Source organism: Corella eumyota, chromosome 1 (genome assembly GCF_963082875.1).
Source record: "Corella eumyota chromosome 1, kaCorEumy4.1, whole genome shotgun sequence".
Classification (NCBI taxonomy): Eukaryota; Metazoa; Chordata; class Ascidiacea; order Phlebobranchia; family Corellidae; genus Corella; species Corella eumyota.
In genome coordinates this window covers 18,335,523-18,361,739 of record NC_137490.1, presented here as the reverse complement: position 1 = coordinate 18,361,739, position 26,217 = coordinate 18,335,523, and the positions used below count along the sequence as shown (strand labels likewise).

General features: G+C 32.0%; 3 protein-coding genes across 3 annotated transcripts; 2 read left to right on the top strand and 1 right to left on the bottom strand.

Moving 5' to 3' along the window:
• Positions 1 to 294: 294 nt before the first annotated feature.
• On the bottom strand, positions 295 to 2,419 carry LOC145741506 (NXPE family member 3-like). Its single transcript, XM_082559103.1, has 3 exons — positions 1,977 to 2,419; positions 1,393 to 1,668; positions 295 to 1,312 (listed from the first exon to the last, which is right to left on the bottom strand). Exons 1-3 carry the CDS (start codon positions 2,417 to 2,419, stop codon positions 295 to 297), a joined length of 1,737 nt encoding a protein of 578 aa, XP_082415229.1.
• Positions 2,420 to 13,735: 11,316 nt separating this feature from the next.
• On the top strand, positions 13,736 to 15,985 carry LOC145741495 (cytochrome P450 2U1-like). The gene is given in 9 exon segments (XM_082559092.1): positions 13,736 to 13,983; positions 14,109 to 14,273; positions 14,392 to 14,494; positions 14,603 to 14,712; positions 14,799 to 14,920; positions 15,010 to 15,125; positions 15,223 to 15,390; positions 15,468 to 15,623; positions 15,731 to 15,985. Coding segments are annotated over 9 exon segments (1,443 nt in total).
• Positions 15,986 to 22,370: 6,385 nt separating this feature from the next.
• LOC145763744 (cytochrome P450 2J6-like) lies at positions 22,371 to 25,672 on the top strand. Its single transcript, XM_082575255.1, has 9 exons — positions 22,371 to 22,758; positions 22,861 to 23,006; positions 23,128 to 23,230; positions 23,298 to 23,407; positions 23,522 to 23,643; positions 23,721 to 23,836; positions 23,996 to 24,140; positions 24,248 to 24,411; positions 24,617 to 25,672. Exons 1-9 carry the CDS (start codon positions 22,468 to 22,470, stop codon positions 24,932 to 24,934), a joined length of 1,515 nt encoding a protein of 504 aa, XP_082431381.1. The 5' UTR covers positions 22,371 to 22,467; the 3' UTR covers positions 24,935 to 25,672.
• The last annotated feature ends 545 nt before the right edge of the window (positions 25,673 to 26,217 follow it).

Here is a 26,217-nt window from a genome sequence, read left to right as displayed (position 1 = left end):
AAATTAAATACGTTTGTACGAAACTAATTTATACCATCAAAAGGTAAATAAACATAATCGTATGTAAATCACAGTTTTACATAAGTTTTATGTTTTTCTCGAGAATTCATATTAAGGAAACAGTTATTTTTTGCATAAACGTGTTTTTATTGTTTACAAACAAATGTGAAGTAGTCTATTGGTTAAAAAACGTAAGTTAAAAAAACACAGTAATGTAAAGTACAAATGTTTAAACGTTGATATACCTAAGTTACTTTCACAGTTTGTTACAGTACAAAGGCTACGAAGCAACAACTAAAAAAAAAGGCTAAAAAAGGGATATTTTTTAATAGTTGGACAAATATACGATAAAAATAAGGCAACGTTTTGGGTGACCATTTGGTCATTTGGGTGAACATTTTCCTGCGGATGAACAGTCGTCATTTCCCAAGTATCTATAAACCCGACGCCGGGAATTGACGAAAAAACGCCCTTGAGAATTTTGTTGTGGCGGAAGCTAAGCCATTCAGATGGACATTGACCGTCGGTACTAAAATGTCTTATAGCTCCTCGTATAAGCACTTTAGCGTTAGGTACACGATGTTTTAGTCTGATAATAGCGCTTTTTACTGCTTTTAAACGGGAAATATAAAACTGTGGATCGTACAACAATAAATGTAGTCCTTCGTTAAGAACAACAGCAACATTTTTCGAACCTCGTTGAATGCCGTCAAGAGTTGAAACGATATGGGGTCGACTACTTGGGGGACCAGGGTTAAAAAGTGGGGGGCCGTGTGCTCTGTAAAACACTGTAACATCGGTAGCATCGTTACGGCCTGTTCTTGGGTTTTGCCAAATGTGGGAGTTGTCGGCCCCGGAATCCCGTAAATGTAATGCAGAAACTAACTTGTAGTACCATTGCCGCATTGTCGAATCCCCTATAACATAAACAATCGAATGGGATAAGCATTTCGAGATATACCGCATGTCAAAATGAATGTTACTACATTGTAAAGATGTCCAATAACTCAATCTAAACAACCCGAGAGAATTTTTCATGCCGTCATCTACTTTACACTCGGGTAATTTATTAAAAATAATTCCATTTTGCGAAGGGAAAACTTCAAATTCGTATCCTGAACCATTTATAAGGGTTTGCCAATTGACATTTCTTTGATATAAAACACTTTTTCCTAATTCAATCAAATTAGGTTTGTCATATACTCTATCGATCCATTTTAAATCCGTTGCGCAATTTTCATTATGTGGTTTAAAACAATACCAAGCAACGCCAGTATGGTTGTTAGAAAAATCGCATATTTCCGTGTAATCTCTAAAAATAAGTAGGAGTTGGTTATTTTTAGTACATTCAGATTTGAACACAAGTTTAAAGGCACAAGTTTATAATCTTACCCAGGTGGGTTTTCTAAAGATAACCCAATATTGCAAAACGTTTTTGTGTCGGACGGAAAGGTTCCTTCGAAATTTACACCTTTACCTTCCGATCGGGTAGTATTTTGTATTAGTTGAACGACAGATTCACTGGGGTGAATAAGCTCGACGACTAATCGGGACATTCCTTCCCATAGCAATCGGGCAGATATACCATACGTTCCATTACCGTGATCTACTATTTGACAAGGTATTCCGTCGTACGTTGCCTCGCCTTTTTCGCCGATACGAAGCAGTCTGAGAAAAATTTAAAAACATACTTATGTAAGGCGTGTTAATGGTATTTGCCTTAGGAATGTTTCGATCGAAATGACCATAAAATCTCAAAATAATTTTTGATTTAGTTACAACACTATTTCATTTCGCGGTTATTTAAACAAGTTTTCTTTAAAGTTGTAAGATTAATTGAAATAGGCCTAAAAATGAAAGTGCTATTTGCCCAATAACATTTTTTATCAGCGTTTAAACAAACCACGTCACATTGTCAATAAAAAAAAGTGGTTTTCTTAACCAGCAAATGTTTACTTAAAACAATGTCAGTTTACCTAGCTCTAAAATAGTCACCGCCATATCTTTTACTTTTTCCGTTGTGGTCTCTGGCTATAATTAATCCATTTAAACTATCCCCAATTTTGTAACTGCCTTTGTTAATAATTTGAACTTTAGTTGCTTCTGCTAAAGTAGTGTCTTTAATATTTTTTGGCCAGGGGATAATGCCCTGTTCAATTTTGAATAACAAAGTATCAATTTCTGGATAAAATATTCTCCATTCTCTGGAACCAAAATCAAAATTTGTTTTCTCGATTCCAGGTGTTTTTAAACTATCTGAACCAGATTTAAAAAGCCCTTGGGGATATTTTATTAATGGTTTGAAACTTCCATAGTTGTTATATATTCCCGTTGCCTCAGTTTTGTTAAAATACAAATAACTTAACGTTAAAGTTCCACAAAGTACAAGTGTTATTACTACCTTTTTAAGAGTTGACATTATAAATATAATATCCTAAAATTAAAAGCTTACTTTAATATATAAAATCTGGTAATTTAAATTTATCTTAATTTTTTTTAAATACAGTTTTAAGACTGTTTTGCTACTCATTCTAATAACAAAAAGGCAAGCGTAAAACGGGAATCCGACAATAAACAATAATTTAATTATTAATCGGCTACGCTTTCTTTAAGAAAAAGGCAAAGGTAAACTATACGGTACTGACATTATAGAGCTACTTATTTAACTTAATACTTTTACAACTTATTTAACTAAATATTTTTATAACTTTAAGTATATTCTTGTACACAAATCAACTAAAGAACATTTTTAAACCGCAATTTGCCTACAGCTATGTATGTATTTCTATTTATCAAGTATTACTTATTAATATCCTACACAAAAACGTTATCGATTTAATAGCAGAATAACTTAACAAGCGGTTGCCAACCAAAGAATACTACTTAGCGCGTTTGATTAAACCTTTGAAAGTTGCAAAAAGTTGAACAATAAGGATATATAAAAAAGAATATATCATGTAACCGCTAATACAGGCAAAGCCCAAACAGCATGAAAAAAAATTTACCTCCACATATAATTAACTTAGATTGCTTGTGTGGAATTGATTTCTGGTGCAACCATTTCCTTTACGTGATTTGGGGTGATATGAGAGACAGCACATTAAAATATGTTTAATAATATGGTTCTGCAACATGGTTCTGTTTTTCAAGAAGTTAAATGTCACGTGGTGTGACGGTAACATTTTTTGACACTCTAATGTCAAAAATTTAACAGGCTGTTTTTAGGCAACTTTTCATCTTTTGGTTAATTATTAATGTGACATTTATATGTTCAAGTCAGTTCAATAAGGTTTAAGTAAAAACACTTTGCTTGATGCTGATATAAACAAATCAACTGTTATATAAATTAGGATGGAACGGTAAAAAAGTTATTTTTTTAAAAGTTTTCCGGGAATTTGTAGGTCTATTAAGTTTATATTTTAACTCTACATAACATGGGGTTGTTATTGGATAATGTATTCAACTTTTCAACGATTTTAAGTTTGATTATTGGCGGAATTTTGTTTTATTACTAGTTTAAACGACCTTGTAGAAATTTTCCACCTGGACCAAGAAGAATTCCAATTCTGGGTTGCATTTCATTCCTAGGTTCAGCTTCTGAAGTAAAATTTCTCGAATATGCAAAAATTTATGGTGGTATTTTCTCTGTTGGAATAGGAATAAAAGAATGGATTGTTCTTAATGACAGTGAATCAATACATGAGGTAATATGTTACAAGTTAAAATAAAAAAAAGAAGCTTATAGTTGTTTTTGTTTAAAGGGTTTAATAAAACAAGGTTTGTATACTGCAAATAGAACAGAATCACCAGTTATAGATAAAAAGAGATTACTTAAGCCTGTCTACACTGAATTACAACCAAACTTACAAGTCTCAAAAACATTTTGGTGTAACTGCTTTTCGCGGGTTTGTCAATTCTTAGTTTTTTTAAATAAGAACCAATCTCTATGTCATACCTATAGTAAAATTAGCTGACTAGCGCAAACCGCAAAATATTATAAAACTTGTCAATATTAAAGATTTGGAGTCGGAAAGAAAAGTATGGAAGACCGCATCACAGAAGAAATGAATCATTTAAGCGAAGTTATTCGGTCACATAAGCAAAACCCGCTTGATATGAGAGTATTTTATTTTGTAAAAGTATATAGGAAACACTTAAAAATATGTGAGTGGATTAATTTAATAAAAAATCAATGTTAACAATAGTTTGATCAATTGGTATTATTTTAGAATATGATATCTATGGCAATTTGTAATAATATTGCAGCTGTTATTTTTGGTTCTCGGTTTGAGTACAATGATCCCATGTTCGTTGAAATTATAAGAATTGTGGCAGCAAACACAGCAAACACGGCAAACACGGCAAACAACACGGCAAACAACACGGCAAACAACACGGCAAACAACACGGCAAAAAACACGGCAAAAAACACGGCAAAAAAACACGGCAAAAAACACGGCAAAAAACACGGCAAAAAACACGGCAAAAAACACGGCAAAAAACACGGCAAACAACACAGCAAACACAAAAGTATATAGGAAACACTTAAAAATATGTGAATGGATTAATTTAATAAAAAAATCAATGTTAACATTAACAACACAACAAACAACACAGCAAACAACACAGCAAACAACACAGCAAACAACACAGCAAACAACACAGCAAACAACACCGCACACAACACAGCAAACACAGCAAACAACACAGCAAACAACACAGCAAACACAAAAGTATATAGGAAACACTTAAAAATATGTGAGTGGATTAATTTAATAAAAAAATCAATGTTAACATTAACAACACAACAAACAACACAGCAAACAACACAGCAAACAACACAGCAAACACAGCAAACAACACAGCAAACACAAAAGTATATAGGAAACACTTAAAAATATGTGAGTGGATTAATTTAATAAAAAAATCAATGTTAACATTAGTTTGATCAATTGGTATTATTTTAGAATATGATATCTATGGCAATTTGTAATAATATTGCAGCTGTTATTTTTGGTTCTCGGTTTGAGTACAATGATCCCATGTTCGTTGAAATTATAAGAATTGTGGCAGCAAACACAGCAAACAACACAGCAAACATCATAGCAAACAACACAGCAAACACAGCAAATAACACAGCAAACAACACAGCAAACACGGCAAACAACACAGCAAACACAGCAAACAACACAGCAAAGAACACAGCAAACAACACAGCAAACACAGCAAACAACACAGCAAACACAGCAAACAACACAGCAAACACAAAAGTATATAGGAAACACTTAAAAATATGTGAGTGGATTAATTTAATAAAAAAATCAATGTTAACATTAGTTTGATCAATTGGTATTATTTTAGAATATGATATCTATGGCAATTTGTAATAATATTGCAGCTGTTATTTTTGGTTCTCGGTTTGAGTACAATGATCCCATGTTCGTTGAAATTATAAGAATTGTGGCAGCAAACACAGCAAACAACACAGAAAACACAGCAAACAACACAGCAAACAACACAGCAAGCAACACAGCAAGCAACACAGCAAACAACACAGCAAACACAGCAAACAACACAGCAAACAACACAGCAAACAACACAGCAAACAACACAGCAAACAACACAGCAAACAACACAGCAAACACAGCAAACAACACAGCAAACAACACAGCAAACACAGCAAACAACACAGCAAACAACACAGCAAGCAACACAGCAAGCAACACAGCAAACAACACAGCAAACAACACAGCAAACAACACAGCAAACACAAAAGTATATAGGAAACACTTAAAAATATGTGAGTGGATTAATTTAATAAAAAAATCAATGTTAACATTAACAACACAACAAACAACACAGCAAACACAAAAGTATATAGAAAACACTTAAAAATATGTGAGTGGATTAATTTAATAAAAAAATCAATGTTAACATTAGTTTGATCAATTGGTATTATTTTAGAATATGATATCTATGGCAATTTCTAATAATATTGCAGCTGTTATTTTTGGTTCTCGGTTTGAGTACAATGATCCCATGTTCGTTGAAATTATAAGAATTGTGGCAGCAAACACAGCAAACAACACAGCAAACATCATAGCAAACAACACAGCAAACACAGCAAATAACACAGCAAACAACACAGCAAACAACACAGCAAACAACACAGCAAACACGGCAAACAACACAGCAAACAACACAGCAAACACAGCAAACAACACAGCAAAGAACACAGCAAACAACACAGCAAACAACACAGCAAACACAGCAAACAACACAGCAAACACAGCAAACAACACAGCAAACACAAAAGTATATAGGAAACACTTAAAAATATGTGAGTGGATTAATTTAATAAAAAAATCAATGTTAACATTAGTTTGATCAATTGGTATTATTTTAGAATATGATATCTATGGCAATTTGTAATAATATTGCAGCTGTTATTTTTGGTTCTCGGTTTGAGTACAATGATCCCATGTTCGTTGAAATTATAAGAATTGTGGCAGCAAACACAGCAAACAACACAGCAAACAACACAGCAAACACAGCAAGCAACACAGCAAACACAGCAAACAACACAGCAAACAACACAGCAAACACAGCAAACAACACAGCAAACACAGCAAACAACACAGCAAACACAGCAAACAACACAGCAAACACAGCAAACAACACAGCAAGCAACACAGCAAACAACACAGCAAACAACACAGCAAACACAGCAAACAACACAGCAAGCAACACAGCAAACAACACAGCAAACACAGCAAACACAGCAAACAAACAACACAGCAAACACAGCAAGCAACACAGCAAACAACGCACAGCAAACAACGCACAGCAAACAACGCACAGCAAACAACGCACAGCAAACAACGCACAGCAAACAACGCACAGCAAACAACGCACAGCAAACAACGCACAGCAAACAACGCACAGCAAACAACGCACAGCAAACAACGCACAGCAAACAACGCACAGCAAACAACGCACAGCAAACAACGCACAGCAAACAACGCACAGCAAACAACGCACAGCAAACAACGCACAGCAAACAACGCACAGCAAACAACGCACAGCAAACAACGCACAGCAAACAACGCACAGCAAACAACGCACAGCAAACAACGCACAGCAAACAACGCACAGCAAACAACGCACAGCAAACAACGCACAGCAAGCAACGCACAGCAAGCAACGCACAGCAAGCAACGCACAGCAAGCAACACACAGCAAGCAACACACAGCAAGCAACACACAGCAAGCAACACACAGCAAGCAACACACAGCAAGCAACACACAGCAAGCAACACACAGCAAGCAACACACAGCAAACAACACACAGCAAACAACACACAGCAAGCAACACACAGCAAGCAACACACAGCAAGCAACACACAGCAAGCAACACACAGCAAACAACACACAGCAAACAACACAGCAAACATAGCAAACAACACAGCAAACAACACAACTCGACAACACAGCAAACAACACAGCAAACAACACAACTCGACAACACAACTCGACAACACAACTCGACAACACAACTCGACAACACAACTCGACAACACAACTCGACAACACAACTCGACAACACAACTCGACAACAACACTCGACAACAAAAACCTTAAAAAGAAAGCTAAAAAGCATTTATATATGTATAATTAAAAATTAAAATTAGTTCACATATTACCTTGTTGTTCAGAAGACTACATGTTACCTATCTTTCTCGATTCCTCATTAGATCCTCCAGATGTTCATTCATTCTTCATGAAATCACCTTCAGATCCACCAGATGTTCCTCTATTCCTCATCAGATCCTCCAGGTTCACAAGATCGCCATCTGAAATCTGAAACCTTATAAAAAAGCTAAAAAGCAGTTATGTATGTTTAATTAAAAATTAAAATTGGTTAACATATTACCTTGTTGTTCAGAAGACTACATGTTACTTATCTTTCTCGATTTTTCATTACATCCTCCAGATGTTCCTTCATTTATTATGAAATCATCATCAGATCCTCCAGATGTTCCTCCTTTCCTCATCAGATCCTCTAGGTTCACGAGATCGTCATCTGAAATCTAAAACCTTAAAAAAAAGCTAAAAAGCAGTTATCTATGTCTAATTAAAAATCAAAATTGGTTAACATATTACCTTGTTGTTCAGAAGACTACATGTTACCTATCTTTCTCGATTCCTCATTAGATCCTCCAGATGTTCCTTCATTCTTCATGAATTCATCATCAGATCCTCTAGATGTTCCTCTAATCCTGATCAGATCATCCAGGTTCACAAGATCGTCATCTGAAATCTAAAACCTTAAAAAGAAAGCTAAAAAGCAGTTATATATGTCTAATTAAAAATTAAAATTAGTTAAAATATTACCTTGTTGTTCAGAAGACTACATGTTACCTATCTTTCTCGATTCCTCATTAGATCCTCCAGAAGTTCATTATTATTCATGAAATCACCTTCAGATCCACTAGATGTTCCTCTATTCCTCATCAGATCCTCCAGGTTAACGAGATCGCCATCTGAAATCTGAAACCTTAAAAAAAGGCTAAAAGGAAGTTATGTATGTTTAATTAAAAATTAAAATTGGTTAACATATTACCTTGTTGTTCAGAAGACTACATGTTACTTATCTGAAAATCTAAAACCTTAAAAAGAAAGCTAAAAAGCAGTTATTTATGTCTAATTAAAAATTAAAATTGGTTAACATATTACCTTGTTGTTTAGAAGACTTTGTTACCTATCTTTCTCGATTCTTCATAAGATTCTATCTTTTTCGATTCCTCATTAGATCCTCCAAAAGTTTCTTCATTTTTCATGAAATCATCATCAGATCCTCCAGATGTTGTTCTTTATTTCTCATTAAATCCTTCAGCTTCACAAAATCGTCGTCTGAAACCTTAATAAGAATGCTGAAAAGCAGTTATACATGTCTAAATAGAAAAAATATTAGTTAATTAGTTAACATTTTACCTGGTTGGTCAAGGGACTATAGGTTACCTATTTTCTCTTTACCTCATTTTATCATCATCATCATCACTCGACAAACACTCGACAACACTTGACAACAAAAACCTTAAAAAGAAAGCTAAGAAGCAGTTATATATGTATAATTAAAAATTAAAATTAGTTCAAATATTACCTTGTTGTTCAGAAGACTACATGTTACCTATCTTTCTCGGTTCCTCATTAGATCCTCCAGATGTTCATTTATTCTTCATGAAATCACCTTCAGATCCACCAGATGTTCCTCTATTCCTCACCAGATCCTCCAGGTTCACAAGATCGCCATCTGAAATTTGAAACCTTAAAAAAAAGCTAAAAAGCAGTTATGTATGTTTAATTAAAAATTAAAATTGGTTAACATATTACCTTGTTGTTCAGAAGACTACATGTTACCTATCTTTCTCAATTCCTCATTAGATCCTCGAGATGTTCCTTCATTCTTCATGAAATCGTCATTAAATCCTCCATGTGTTCCTCTATTCCTCATCAGATCCGCCAGGTTCACGAGGTCGTCATCTAAAATCTAAAACCTTAAAAAGAAAGCTAAAAAGCAGTTATATATGTCTAATTAAAAATTAAAATTAGTTAAAATATTACCTTGTTGTTCAGAAGACTACATGTTACCTATCTTTCTCGATTCCTCATTAGATCCTCTAGAAGTTCATTATTTTTCATGAAATCACCTTCAGATCCACCAGATGTTCCTTTATTCCTCATCAGATTCTCCAGGTTAACAAATCGCCATCTGAAATCTGAAACCTTAAAAAAAAGCTAAAAGGAAGTTATGTATGTTTAATTAAAAATTAAAATTGGTTAACATATTACCTTGTTGTTCAGAAGACTACATGTTACTTATCTTTCTCGATTTCTCATTACATCCTCCAGATGTTCCTTCATTTTTCATGAACTCATTGTCAGATTCTCTAGATGTTCCTCCTTTCCTTATCAGATCCTCTAGGTTCACGAGATCGTCATCTGAAATCTAAAACCTTAAAAAGAAAGCTAAAAAGCAGTTATATATGTCTAATTAAAAATTAAAATTAGTTAAAATATTACCTTGTTGTTCAGAAGACTACATGTTACCTATCTTTCTCGATTCCTCATTAGATCCTCCAGAAGTTCATTATTTTTCATGAAATCACCTTCAGATCCTCCAGATGTTCCTCTATTCCTCATCAGATCCTCCAGGTTAACGAGATCGCCTTCTGAAATCTGAAACCTTAAAAAAAAGCTAAAAAGAAGTTATGTATGTTTAATTAAAAATTAAAATTGGTTAACATATTACCTTGTTGTTCAGAAGACTACATGTTACTTATCTTTCTCGATTTCTCATTACATCCTCCAGATGTTCCTTCATTTTTCATGAACTCATTGTCAGATTCTCTAGATGTTCCTCCTTTACTTATCAGATCCTCTAGGTTCACGAGATCGTCATCTGAAATCTAAAACCTTAAAAAGAAAACTAAAAAGCAGTTATATACGTCTAATTAAAAATTAAAATTAGTTAAAATGTTACCTCATTGTTCAGAAGACTACATGTTACCTATCTTTCTCGATTCCTCATTATATCCTTCAGATGTTCCTTCATTTTTCATGAATTCATCATCAGATCCTCCAGATGTTCCTCTAATCCTGATCAGATCCTCCAGGTTCACGAGATCGTCATCTGAAATCTAAAACCTTAAAAAGAAAGCTAAAAAGCAGTTATCTAAGTCTAATTAAAAATTAAAATTAGTTAAAATATTACCTTGTTGTTCAGAAGACTACATGTTACTTATCTTTCTCGATTCCTCATTACATCCTCCAGATGTTCCTTCATTTTTCATGAATTCATCATCAGATCCTCTAGATGTTCCTCTATTCCTCATCAGATCCTCCAGGTTCATGAGATCGTCATCTGAAATCTTAAACCTTAAAAAGAAAGCTAAAAAGCAGTTATTTATGTCTAATTAAAAATTAAAATTGATTAACAGATTACCATGTTGTTCAGAAGACTACATGTTACTTATCTTTCTCGATCTCTCATTAGATCCTCCAGATGTTTCTTTATTTCTTATGAAATCACCATTCGATCCACCAGATGTTCCTCCATTCCTCATCAGATCCTCCAGGTTCACGAGATCGTCATCTGAAATCTAATCCTTAAAAAGAAAGCTAAAAAGCAGTTATTTATGTCTAATTAAAAATTAAAATTGGTTAACATATTACCTTGTTGTTCAGAAGACTTTGTTACCTATCTTTCTCGATTCCTCATAAGATCCTCGATTCCTCATAAAATCCTATCTTTTTCGATTCCTCATTAGATCCTCCAGCTTCACAAAATCGTCGTCTGAAACCTTAATAAGAATGCTGGAAAGCAGTTATATATGTCTAAATAGAAAAAATATTAGTTAATTAGTTAACATTTTACCTGGTTGGTCAAGGGACTATAGGTTACCTATTTTCTCTTTACCTTATTTTATTATTATCATCATCAGATCCCTCGGCTCTACAAAGTTGTCATCTAAAACCTTAGAAAAGAAACAACTAAACCCTACGCAACCTGACAACTTTACAGCCAAAGCGACTCAAATCGACGCACGCAAATTGACAATGTTACAATTAAAGCGACGGAAGCGACGAACAACGAAATTGACGCAAACTGGGGTAACAACTGAAGCGATCGACGAAAGCGGCGAATAACGGAAGCGACGATTACGGCGAACAACGAAAGCGACGATTACGGCGAACAACGAAAGCGACGATTACGGCGAACAACGAAAGCGACGATTACGGCGAACAACGAAAGCGTCGAAAGCGGCGAACAACGATAGCGTCGAAAGCGGCGATCAACGGAATCGATGAACAACGAAAGCGACGCAAACTGAAGCGACGAACAGAGCAATGTGTTGCAACACGCGCACGAATTCAATTTAAAGCAAGACTGACGACCCGCCTAATCCAACTAGGCTGATCTTAGTCTTAGGTCATTTTTAGTATAATATCTGTAATCAATAATATCTTAAAACTTTACAAGTTGGACCATAGCCTTCAAAGCTAGGGTGTAGGCCTTAAGTTATGAGGGAAACATGTAAAAGTTGTACAATGATAAATAAATTTATTATCTATTTAATATATATATTTTTCGAAAAACAAGTATCTTACCGGGATGCTTAAGAAATCACCTTTTTGGTCTTTTCCTCACAGCTCATCAAAGCCTAAATTTACAACTACCTGAGGCCCACATCACACTCTTTAATTTCTCTTTAAATCACCGTAGAATCGCCTAATTAGTACCTATTTCTCGTCAGATCATCATCAGACACTCCCTTTCTGCGAGATCGTCATCTACAACTGCAAATATAAACTGGGGGCAGTTAAAATGTCTAGTTAGGTGTTATTTATAGATACGCTTTCAAATAGTGTTGTTTAATAAATACGCGGACTGTTAAACGCAATACGCCAAACATTAAAACAACAAATGTATCGATACGCGCACGATCCTACCCCTAACGCACTGCATAACCAATTAAACAACACCATATACACTAAAAAAATAACTCCTTAAAATTATAAAAAAATTCACTTAACTCGATTTGTTAAATAAAAAGATGGCTTCGTCCTAAAGACGCTTTCGACATGGCTTAAACTCTCAACTTAGCTAAAACATAAAACAAACATTCTGAACACAGACTAACTTAAACTTAATGGCGGACAAGCCGATCCAAGAAGTCAAGTTGTGACGTCAGTTGTATTCGTCCGCAACGCATTATGCTAAAGGCGTATAAAGAAATAGTTCCTTAACTAATCAAATTATAAAAAACTAACAACGTCGTTATCTTACGAAACAATTTAAAATAGAAAACTTTATTAATTTTAAATATTTAATTAAATATCAGCTTTATAAACTTACTATTAAACTATATACCACATGTTTTAACACAAAACCTAAAAGCGCTTCTCTTAAATTCTGCGCTTCGCTAACTTCGGCGCTGATTGCCTGAAACGAATCACGCTTTTCTTCGGTAACATTTCAATTTTTTTTTACCACGACCTTACTAGTCGGGATTATTTTTGTTGTAATTATTATTATGCTTCGAAATCTTAGATTTCAAAACGTGTTGTTATTGTGAATATTTTTTTATCATGTTTTAAAATATAAAACATAATAAATAGTTTTATATTATAAACGTAGCAGTTTTATATTATAATATTAATTACTTAAAAAGGATTTTTTTTTTAAAAACATTTAAAATAATTTTGTTTTGAAATTTTTTTAGTACAATCATTTAATATAATTTTACTTTTATAACTAAATACGTAATATTTGATTTATTAATTTAGTTAATATTTATAATTAAGTAATGTTTATGCGTAACTTTATTAATAGTTTTTAAAAATAATTAAATAATTTCGAACCATATTTTATTTATTAAATAAATCTAGTTGCATTTGTTTTTGCAGAGTATCAGCTCGAAATACAATAACATTATTCAAGATTGTAACATTAGTTCCAATGTTAGAAAACGTACCTCCATTTCGAAAAATTTTGTTAGAAAACGTACCTCCATTTCGAAAAATTAGAATGAAATTTTGTTGTGAAATTGTTTTTGCAAACATCGATATTAAAACATAATGTTTTACGGTAGAGAATGAGTATGTTTAGAATGAAAAAGTCTTAAACGAGAATAAGAAAAAAAAATTTGAAAATTACATAAAAAAAACAAATATGGAAAGTGGAAAACTTGTATCGCAGGCTACGTTAGATAATCTATTTAACGTTCCAACGATTTTAAGTTGGATTATTGGTGGGATTTTGTTTTATTTATGGTTTAAACGACCTTGTAGTAATTTTCCACCTGGGCCAAGAGGAATTCCAATTCTTGGTTGCATTCCATTCCTGGGTGTACGACCAGAAGTGAAATTTCTCGAGCATGCGAAAACTTATGGAAATATTTTTTCCGTTCGAATAGGAAGGCAAGAATGGGTTGTTCTGAATAATAGCTAAGCACTTCACCAGGTATTCAAAAATTGTACAATAAGATAGTGGTGTTGTCATTCAGTTTAAATTGTTGTATATCATATAAAATAATGATGTTTAGAAAATACAATTGCGTTAAGGTTTTGTTACAAAATAGAGCCCATACTGCAACCAGACCACCGTCTCCACTTATAGAAAAAAGCTCAAATTACATTGGCCTTGTTTTAGTAAAATACGACAAAACCTACAAGTCCTTAAAACATTTTGAATTTTCTACATTACGAGGGTGAGATAGTTGTTAATAAAAGTGAATACCAAGTTTATTAAAGCCCCAAGAAAAACTTTTTGGTTGTTTTGGAAAATTAAAATTACATACGATTAAAAAATGCAATTTTTTCATTAAGATTTGGAGTCGGAAAGAAAAGTATGGAAGATTGCATCACAGAAGAAATGAATCATTTAAGCGAAGTTTTTCGGTCACATAAGGAAAACCCGCTTGATATGAAAGTATTTTATTTTTTAAAAGTATATATGAAATGCTTAAAAATGTGTGAATGGATTAAATTAATAAAAAATCGATGTTAACATTAGTTTGATTAATTGATATTATTTTAGAATATGATATCTATGGCAATTTGTAATAATATTGCAGCTGTTATTTTTGGTTCTCGGTTTGAGTACAATGATCCCATGTTCGTTGAAATTATAAGAATTGTGGCATTGACGTGAGACAAAACAAAAACTATTCTGTGAAGTTTATTTTAATAACTGTATTGTTAACTAAGCTAATATTAAATTTACTTTTTCTTAGGTTAACAGATCCAAAAACAGTTCAATTATTTAAACTTTTAGTCCTTGCTCCAATGGTGGAATACATACCGCCCTTTCGTGGTCACCTACAATACCTAATGACTGAAGTTCAGAAAGAATTAGGTATTTTGTTTAAATATTCTCATTTAAGGCGGTTTCCAAAGCAGTTAGAGAGAAAATCGTTTTTAATTTACTGGTTATCTTGCATTAAGCGCTGTTCAAACAACTTATTGATGAGCACAAAGAAACATTTGACAAAAACAATCTTCGAGATTTCACTGATGCTTTTATTTTAAAAATGAAGGAAGGATCAGATTTAAGCTTTACGGTATGTAAATACTAAAGCTCTAAAACATATCTGCATTTATTGTATTTATCAAAAAAGTTTTTTTTTATTCTGTTTAGTGAATGATATTGTTTTGCAGGATCTACAACTGCTTCAGTACATTAGAGAACTTTTTGTAGCGGGCACAGAAACAACAACGGGCACACTGCTTGGGGATATTTTGTGCTTGATACATTACCCTCAGACTGAGAAAAAAATTTACAAAGAAGTCATGAAAGTAGTTGGTACGCGATAACAATAAATAGGAGTTTACTGTTATTTAGCACTAGGTTATGTATTTTTATAAGGATATTAAATTTTATGTGATGTTTGTTTGGTGCCGAGGGAGATGTCAACTACACTCATAAAAACAAAATGCCCTACACATTAGCTTGCATTGAGGAAATATACAGATTTAAAACACTGGCGCCGTTGGGACTGCCACATGCCACAAAATCTGAAGTCATCATAGGAGGATTTTGCCTTCCTAAAAACACTGGTGTATGTATCAATTTTAATATAAACTTTAAAATTAAACCACTTAGCAAGTGATTAAAAATATTATTTTTCACATTTTAAAACATCTTAATCCTAATAATGTATTTTAGATCTTGCCAAATACATGGGCAGTTCATAATAATCCTAAAGATTGGATTAAACCTCATAAATATATACCAGAACGTCATCTTAACGAAAAGGGAAAATTTGTCAAATCTAAAAATGTAATTCCATTTGGTGTCGGGCCGCGCACTTGTTTAGAAGAACAACTTGCTAGAATGGAAGTTTTTATCTACTTTGTTTCTTTGGTTCAGAAATTTCATTTTGAACCAGATCCAGAGAAAAAGAAAGATAAAACTTGTTAAAAAAAAAAAAAAAAAAAAAAAAGACTTGTTAAAATAAAATATGTCGTGATTATTTTGTGTTTAACTCTGAACTTGTATGCCCTCTTAATTTCATGTTTAATGTTGATCTTTAGTTAATTATTAATGTAATGTGGGTGCGTTCAAGTTTGTTAACATAAGGCTTTAAAAAGAAAACTTTATGGCTGCTGGTGTCAATAAATACACTGTAATATAAAATAGCTTAAAGCCATAAATTTTTTTTTGTCTACTTTTTAGTTTTGCAGGTAGGCTAAGGCAAAGTGAAATTTATCAATAATAAATTGCAAAAATGTGGTTCATATGGGAAAGTGTGCTAAATCTCCCTAGCATAATAAGCCTAGTCATAGGTGGAATTTTGTTTTATTTTTGGTTCAAACGACCTTGTAGTCACTTTCCACCTGGGCCACGAGGTTTTCCAATTCTAGGTTGCATTCCATTCCTAGGTTTGACCCCCGAAGTAAAATTTCTCGAGTATGCGAAAACTTATGGTAATATTTTCTCTGTTCGAATAGGAAGACAAGAATGGGTTGTTCTTAATGATAGTGAAGCAATACATGAGGTATAAACGTGTGTTAATATACAAAAGGATCATTTCTAAAAAAAAATACTATAGCGTTCTTAAAAAATAATAAATTAACATAATAATCTAGGAAAATATTTTATTTTACAGGCTTTTCTAAAACGTGGCTCTTACACTTCTAATAGACCTTCAAGCATGTTTTTGCAAAAGTTTTCTGATTTTGTTGGTGTCGTAACAGTAAACTACGATGCTGTCTATAAATCACAAAAACATTTTGGCCTCTCAACTTTACGAGGGCAAGTTTTAGTTTATATTACATTAGGCCTAAATAAGATACATTCAGGTGTTGAAAACATTTAAAGATTGTACTATCATATAGTTAACTTTCATAAGTTTTTTATTGAAGATTTGGAGTCGGAAAGAAAAGTATGGAAGATCGTGTAACGGACGAATTTAATTATCTAAGCGAGGATATTCGGTCATATAAAGAAAAACCGTTTGATATAAGGGTACCCACTTACTTTAGGTCCTCAGAGAGCACTTTAATTAATTAATACGTTACCTTTTTAGAGCATATTATCAATGGCTATCTGTAACAATATTGCTGCTGTTATTTTTGGTTCTCGGTTTGAGTACGATGACCCAATGTTCATAGAAATTATACGAATTATTTTTGACACGTGAGTGCCATAATAATACATAATTTGTATATAAAAATGAAGTAAACAACACCTTTTTTTAGAGTATCAGCTTCTAAAGTGGCTTCAACTTTAAAAATAGTTAATTTATGTCCAATGTTAGAGCATATACCACCGTTTCATGGCACAATACAACAAATAATCAAAGAAATAAAAAAGCAGCTTGGTAATTATTAATCTCGCTATTGCTACTTTACTTTTTTAATTAATTTTTCTTTAATTTTTTCTCAAAAACAAACTTGTGTTTAGTATTGTTCAAACAACTGGTTGAGGAACATAAGCAAACATTCGACAAAAACAATCTTCGAGATTTTACAGATGCATTCATTTTAAAGATAGAAGAAAACAAGGATTTGAATTTTACAGTAAGTTATCACTAGTAGAATACCAAGATACCCTACAAAAAAATATGTGCAAAAAACTGAATATAAATCTATAGAATAGGAATGTTTATAAAATTTATAAAAAAGCTGCACTAGTAAATTTCTCACTGAAATCAAAACATTAAACAAGCACAAATGTGTATTTTATGTTAACATGGTGTTACAGGACCTACAACTGCTGCAATACATTAGAGAACTTTTCGGGGCGGGTACAGAAACGTCAACTAGTACACTTCTATGGGGAATTTTGTGCTTGTTGCATTACCCTCAGACGGAAAATAAAATTTACAAAGAAATCATTAATATTGTTGGTTGGTGAATAAAGTTATAATTATGCAAATTTACAAAATTGTTGCATGTTATTTAAAAATTATTTTTTGTATAGGTGCTGAGGGAAAAGTAACATACGCAGATAAAGATAAGATGCATTATACTTCGGCTTTTATCGAGGAATTGTTTAGATACAGAACCCTGTCGCCGTTGGGACTGCCCCATGCTACTAGTTCTGACGTCACCATAAAAGGATTTTGTCTTCCTAAAGGCACTGCCGTACGTGCTTACCTAATAACCTTAATTTATTATGTTTTTAACTGATTGGTATTTGTTAATTAATTTTACGTAATGTTCTGTAAATATATAACCGTTGTTTAAAATGTATTTACACAACTACCCTTAAAATAAAATTTATATTTCAGATCCTGATAAACATTTGGGGAGCTCATAATAGCCCTAAAGACTGGAACGAGCCAGAAAAATTCATGCCCAAACGCCATCTTAACGAAAAAGAAGAATTTGTTAAATCTCCAAATGTGATTCCATTCGGCATTGGTCCCCGTGCTTGTTTAGGAGAACAACTCGGAAGAATGGAAGTATTTATCTACTTTGTATCCCTGGTGCAAAAGTTTCACTTTGAGCCGGATCCAACTAATGCTTTTTTGCCAGAAATTAACAAGTCCAACCAAGGAATCGTCTTTGCACCGTTGCCTTTTAAATTAATATTTAAAGAAAGATGAATATACATTAAATTACGGTTAATCATTATGTGTTCCTTGTGACTACTAATAATTATATATAATGTTTTCTAGCATAGTACAGAAAGTATTACTTAAAAAAAACAAATATAATTTTTCGTTTTAGCATTTCTTCTGTCTAGACAATGTTTAAGTTCATAGTCAAGTTTGTTATTGACTTTGGTTAATCATTTAATATAATAGCTGGGTTCATGTTTATATAATAGCTGGGTTCATGTTTAATAAAAGCAATTAAACTTTAGCTTGCTATTGCTGTATTGCAGAGTTCAATGTAAAGAAACAAGTTGTATAACAAAAAATAAAAGTTGTTTAGTCTAGTTGTTTTTTTGTCTTGTTGGTGTTTTATATGAATAGAATAAGTAAAATATGTAGAATACATAACCAAAATATTTAATAAAAAACTCTTTAATTTTAGCAACAGACGAAAAGACTATAAAAATGTGGTTAATATTGGAAGGTATGCCCAATCTTCCTATAGTTATAAGTCTATTAATCTGTGGAATTTCGTTTTATTTCTGGTTTAAACGACCTTGTAGTAACTTTCCACCTGGGCCAAGAGGAATTCCTTTTCTGGGTTGCATTCCATTTTTGGGTTTAACCCCCGAAGCAAAATTTCTCGAATATGCTAAAACATATGGTGGTATTTTCTCCGTTCGAATAGGAATGAAAGAATGGGTTGTTCTTAATGACAGTGAAGCAATACATGAGGTAAAATTTTAAAATAAAACAAAGATGTTTCTTTTTATTAAAACATTTTTGCTTTAATCACCGAGTCAAAATATGTTTTTTCAATTTTTGAAGGTTTTGCTAACCCATGGTGCGTATACTTCAGGTAGACCGCCATCTCTTTTAGGCGAACTTTCAGGTTATTTAGGTATAGGTTTTTTACAGTACGACGAAATTTATAAAATCCAAAAGCATTTCGGTGCGTCGACACTTCGTGGGTAAGTTAATTTTTAACATAATAATCAATAAAAATTAAACGTTAAAGCCTGTTTTAACTTGATTTAGCTTCCCTCTATTAAACTTTTGTAATATAAGATTTAATTAAGATTCGGAGTTGGAAAGAAAAGTATGGAAGATCGTATTATCCGTGAAGTAAAATACCTTTGCGAGGCTATTCGGACAAACAACAAAAAAGCATTTAATATCAAAGTATTGATTTATAGTCATTTAATTTAAAAACTGTTTTTAAAGCATTTTTTGCTCGCAGAATATCATATCTAAGGCAATTTGTAATAATGTTGCGGGAATTGTGTTTGGTTCTCGATTTGAGTATGATGATCCAATGTTTATTGAAATAATAAGAATTATATCATTGACGTAAGTTTTACAGACTACTACACAATTTAGCTAATTGATGTGCGTAACATATTTTGTTTTTTCTTTTTATGTAATAAAGTTAATTGCATTTGTTTTTGCAGAATGTCAGCTCCAGATACAATAACATTATTCAAGATTGTAACATTAGTTCCAATGTTAGAAAACGTACCTCCATTTCGTGGTCACATACAGAATTTATTTCGAGAAATAAAAAAGGAAATAGGTATTGTACAATAATATTTCACATTGTTTACATTTTGCGATATATTAACATGTAAGGCAAAGTAAAGGTTTTTTTTAATTTTATTTGTAGCATTGTTCAAACAACTTCTTGAAGAACACAAGAAAACGTTTGACAAAAACAATCTCAGAGATTTCACTGATGCATTTATTGCAAAAATGAGGGAAGAAAATGCGCATTCAAGCTTTACTGTAAGTGTTCAAATATTTAGCTTGCTTTTCGTTTTGTTACTTTGAAAAATAAACTACTATAAAATAAAGCCCAATCTTAATATAGCTTATATACAGGATCTCCAACTGCTACAATACATAAGAGAAATATTCTTGGCAGGAACGGAAACATCAACTGGAACACTTCTTTGGGGATTTTTATGCTTGTTACATTACCCTGAAGCTGAAAAGAAAATTTACAAAGAAATTGTGGACGTTGTTGGTATGATGTTTAAAGTATTAGTATAGGTAAAAACTTTTAGTGTGCTATTTTGGATTGTTTTATTTTTAGGATCTGATGGAGTAGTCACATATTCGAAACGGAAAGATATGCCATATACCTCTGCCTTCATTGAAGAGCTATACAGATACAGGACAATTGCTCCGACGAGCCTATCTCATAAAACTTCTGCTGACATTACCATAGGAAAACTCCACATTCCAAAAGAAACTTGGGTAAGCAAATAACTTTTCAAGAATAAAATCTGCACTTAATTTAAAAAAATTTAACCCAATGTATTTTAAAAAGTAATCTTTTTATAAAAAAAGGAGTTCAAAGTTACAAAAATTTGATAATCCAAAAATATGTCATCATCATCAACGTGTTAAATTAATATTTAAGATATTGCCAAATCAGTGGGGAGTTCACAATAACCCTAAACATTGGAACGAACCTCAAAAATTTATACCAGAACGCCATCTTAACGAAAAAGGAGAATTTGTTAAATCTAAGAATGTGATTCCTTTCGGCGTTGGGCCTCGCACTTGTATAGGAGAACAGCTTGCTAGAACGGAAATATTTATCTACTTCGTTACTCTGATTCAAAAATTTCGTTTTGAGCCAGATCCGACAGAAAATGAATTGCCAAACATAGATAAATTTTTCCAAGGGCTAGTTTTTGTGCCCCTTCCCTACAAAGTTGTCGCCAAAGAAAAGTAGTTATATATGATAATTTGCTAGAAAACTAATAAATAATTAGCATTTTCAATAGTTACTAATCAATTATTCTTGCATGTATACATTGCTTAAGCTTTTAATTTGTTTTAATAAATTTAATAGAATACGAAAAACTTGTTGTGAAGTAAATTGGCAGTCAAGGTTTAAAATGATACATCAACTCGGTGCTAGAAAATACCGTCTACGTAGGAGAAAACAACAAAGGATGTAAAAGTAAAACAAAAAAAATTAAAAGCAGACTAAAATAAGATGAGCCTATAATTAATAAATAAGGGGGAAAAATGTTTGTTGGTATAAAATGCAGCAGAAAATTTTTGAAAAAAAATTGTTTGTTTGACTAAAGCTCCTTGTTTTACGTTCCTACCAATTGGGCTGCTTTATCCGAATACGAGTTTGTCGCTGTGTTATTTTGGTAACCACCAACACCAGAACTAAAATACTAACTCAGTTTGCTTCCTTGCAAATCACATATAAAATTGAGATAAAGTATTTTAGACTGGCATTCCCCAAAGCAACAACTATTGCAGCAACAACAGTATATATTTACATATATTAAAAATTGCCAATTTTAAATTTTAACGAAATATACGTATTTTATAGGTCGATATAAAAAAACACCACGTTGTTTTACGTGTATTTACAAAACATGCCAAACAGACGCGTTTTTTTTCTTTTTTAGTGTTGCCGAAAATAAAATGCAGAAAATAACAAAAAAGGGGAAAGTAGTTTAAATATTGTCCTATTGTTTAAAAACATTCTGTAATTAGTTGGCAAGCAATATATACATATTCGATGCCCTTTAAACTTAATTATTTGTTTCTGGCTGTAATAGAACTTAAACGTCAAATCGTTTTTGTAATGTCTAGACACGGAATGCAGTGCGTGCCTTTTTTTAAACATTTTTGACTTTCGTTGGCCAATCACCAGAGTTGAACTATAAAACAGTTACATAACAATTTTAAATTTTGTTGTGAAATTGTTTTTGCAAACATCGATATTAAAACATAATGTTTTACGGTAGAGAATGGGTATGTTTAGAATTAAAAAGTCTTAAACGAAAATAAGAAAAAAAAAATTAAAAATTACATAACAAAAACAAATATGGAATGTGGAGAACTAGCTTCGCGGGCTACGTTAGATAATCTATTTAACGTTCCAACGATTTTAAGTTTGATTATTGGTGGGATTTTGTTTTATTTCTGGTTCAAACGACCTTGTAGTAAGTTTCCACCTGGGCCAAGAGGAATTCCAATTCTTGGTTGCATTCCATTCCTAGGTGTTCGACCAGAAGTGAAATTTCTCGAGTATACAAAAAGCTATGGAAATATTTTCTCAGTTCGAATAGGAAGGCAAGAATGGGTTGTTCTGAATGATAGCGAAGTACTTCACCAGGTATTCAAAAAATTGTACAATAAGATAGTAGTGTTTTCATTCAGTTTAAATTGTTGTATATCATAAAAAATAATGATGTTTGGGAAATATATTTTCGTTAAGGTTTTGTTAAAAAATGGAGCCCATACTGCAACCAGACCACCGTCTCCACTTATAGAAAAAAGCTCAAATTACATTGGCCTTGTTTCAGTAAAGTACGATAAAACCTACAAGTCCTTAAAACATTTTGGAGTTTCTACATTACGAGGGTGAGATAGTTGTTAATAAAAGTGAATATCAAGTTTATTAAAGCCCCAAGAAAAACTTTTTGGTTGTTTTGGAAAATTAAAATTACATACGATAAAAGAAAAAGGCAATTTTTTCATTAAGATTTGGAGTTGGAAAGAAAAGTATGGAAGATTGCATTACGGAAGAGTTAAAATACGTTAACGACGCTATTCTGGCAAATAACAAACAAGCATTTGATATTAAAGTATTTAAGCAAAATTATTTACTTTAAAACTAAAACTGTTTTAAAACAGGGTTTTCTGTACATTTAGGATATCATTTCAAAGGCCATTTGTAACAACCTTGCTTCTGTTATTTTTGGTTCTCGATTTGAATATGATGATCCAATGTTCATTGAAATAGTAAGAATTATTGGAATAACGTAAGTTGCATATTTATAAATTCTGTTGTATAAGTGTAATGATATATGTATTTTAGTTAAAAATGTGGTGTATTGTGGTATTTTAAACAAGTTAAAAATTCCCTTTTTGTATAGAGCAACAGATCCAAAAACAGTCACGACATTTAAGATTGTAACATTTGCTCCAATGTTCGAATATATACCACCATTCCGTGGACACATTCAAAACTTACTCCAGGAAATAAAAAAAGAATTGGGTATTTGAAATTAAACCTCGATACTATATTTTTTTTAACTTTCGACTTTAGTTAATTTATTAATTTGTTTTGTTCAGTATTATTTACGCAACTCATTGATGAACACAAGAGAACGTTCGACAAAGACAATCTTCGAGACTTCACAGATGCGTTCATTTTAAAAATGGAGGAAAACACAGATCCAACCTTTTATGTAAGCAAAGTTTAAAGTTTGTTTACAATAATAAAAAATAAACCTTACACTGTCTTTTTATTTTTATACAAATTTTTAATAAATGCCAAATATTGTGAAACATTTAATATAGTATTCACACCACATAAACAACTGCAAACCTTTTCTTGTAAATAACAGGACGAACAACTACTTCAATTCACCAGAGAACTTTTCGTTGCTGGCACAGAAACATCTAGTTCTACGATTCGTTGGGGTATTTTATGCCTGTTGCATTACCCTCAGACTGAAAAGAAAATTTACAAAGAAATCATGAATGTTGTTGGTAAATTATTTAGATAAGTCCCACGTAATGATAATATGTTTTAAAGATGGGTAGAGATTTAAGGAACAGTTTAACTTGTTTAATGTTTATGAAAGTTTTCTCTTAAGGAGCGGAAGGAGAAATTTTGTATTCAAAAAGGGAAGAGATGCCTTACACCTCTGCTTTTATTGAAGAACTTTACAGGTACAGAACAATTGCACCTTTGGGTTTACCACATGCAACTAGTGCAGACTTCAATGTAGAAGGATTCCGTCTACCTACTGGAACCCTAGTAAGTATAGTATTAATAGTTAAAAACAAATTAAGGTAATTTAAAAATATAAGTTCTGGTGTAGGCAACCCAATAAAGTTTTTAATATGAGGGTCGTCGTTAATATAATAGATCAATAAAAAGAAACCACTCCTTGAAAAGAAAAATAAGCAATCACTATTATATTGTTATAATACTTTATTTAGTAAAAAAAATTGTATTTAAGATAATGGCAAATCATTGGGGAGTTCACAATAACCCCAAACATTGGAACGAACCAGAAAAATTTATACCAGAACGCCATCTTAATGAAAAGGGAGAATTTGTCAAATCTAAAAATGTGAATCCATTTGGTGTGGGGCTTCGAGCTTGTATAGGAGAACAACTTGCTAGAATGGAAGTATTTATCTACTTCGTTTCTTTGGTTCAGAAATTCCATTTTGAGCCAAACCCAAATGAAACTCAGTTGCCAGATATAAATAAGTACCGCGATGGCCTAGTCTGCGAACCATATCCGTACAAAATCATTGCCAATGAAAGATAAACAAAACTTCATTTTTAAAATCGCTTAAACAAACATTTGTTTTTGTAAATGTTTAAAAAAGAATGTAACACAATTTAATCATATGCATAAAATCCTTTTTTATTTAGGAAATACGATGTTGTTAAGAACCACTAAACATTTCTGTTTAAAATGATTATAAATATGTAAAAATATGCCTAAACCTATTTAAACTGCCTAAACTGTAGTATTATGCACTTGATTATAAGTAATTATTATCCACAAAAAAATAGATCAAACACGTAACACTACATCTATTTTTCATAAAACTCTATGCGTAAGTACGATAAAAAATTACGCGCACAAAACTATACACCGTACTGATATCTATTATCATAATATTCATTATTATACATATATTACAAATTCCTGAGTATATTGAGCTTGTGAAAATATTTTTCCTTTACAATGTTGACTTTGTTCAAAGTTGTTTAAAACTTTAACTTTACCTTTATAAAGAGACTTTCTGATTCCATCCATCTTTTATTCATTTTTTCAGTTACTGCCACTATCTTTTTTTTTTATCAGGACATAATCTAGGTTTCTGTTACAAAAAGTATTGTTTAAAAAAGTGATAAAGCCTAGAACTGGCATTTTGATTTTATTTGTCGCAACATACTTATTTTTAGTTTGTGTGTTAAATATTTTACATATTTTTTACTTGCAATATGCTTTTTTCTCAGTTTGGGGTAAAAATGTTAAAAAATCTAATAAGGGGCCAATATTATTTTTTATGTGTCACATTTTAGTTTAAATAGGCTGTAATAATAATAGAATTTTTAATTTTAAAAACATAAGTAGTTACTTTACAGTAGTGTCTGCTCGTTAAGTTAGGTTGAATCATGTTTGCAAATATGTATTACTTAAAATATGAAGTTACAAAAATTGTTCTTTACAATATTATTAAAATATGAAACAAAATATCACCTGAAACATCTGTGAAAATTATTGGCCACAAGATGTTACATCAGAGCAAATTTCAACTTAGATACCTAAAAAAAAAATTAGTTTTAAAACATAATGCCAAATCATTACAATAGCCCTTAGAGCATTTATCATTTCATACCAAATAATTTTTTGTTAAAATATTCAAATGTTTAAAAAAACTAAACAATATTATAACTAAATATTTAACTAATAAATATAATGCAAAAATATCAAACACCTGAACTTACCTTTAAGTTTTAATTAAAACAAATAAAAATTAAATCACCTAATCAAATTTGACTTAAAACTTTACTTTATGTTGCAACACTCAGGACTTG

Excerpts from the sequence above, each read along its gene's own strand:
- LOC145741506 (XM_082559103.1), bottom strand. The coding sequence starts at position 2,419 with ATGTCAACTCTTAAAAAGGTAGTAATAACACTTGTACTTTGTGGAACT. Across the intron at positions 1,669-1,976 it reads GGTGACTATTTTAGAGCTAG|ACTGCTTCGTATCGGCGAAA; the intron begins GTAAACTGACAT and ends AATTTTTCTCAG. Across the intron at positions 1,313-1,392 it reads TCTTTAGAAAACCCACCTGG|AGATTACACGGAAATATGCG; the intron begins GTAAGATTATAA and ends ACTTATTTTTAG.
- LOC145763744 (XM_082575255.1), top strand. The coding sequence starts at position 22,468 with ATGGAATGTGGAGAACTAGCTTCGCGGGCTACGTTAGATAATCTATTT. Across the intron at positions 23,408-23,521 it reads GTAAGAATTATTGGAATAAC|AGCAACAGATCCAAAAACAG; the intron begins GTAAGTTGCATA and ends CTTTTTGTATAG. Across the intron at positions 23,837-23,995 it reads ACACAGATCCAACCTTTTAT|GACGAACAACTACTTCAATT; the intron begins GTAAGCAAAGTT and ends TGTAAATAACAG.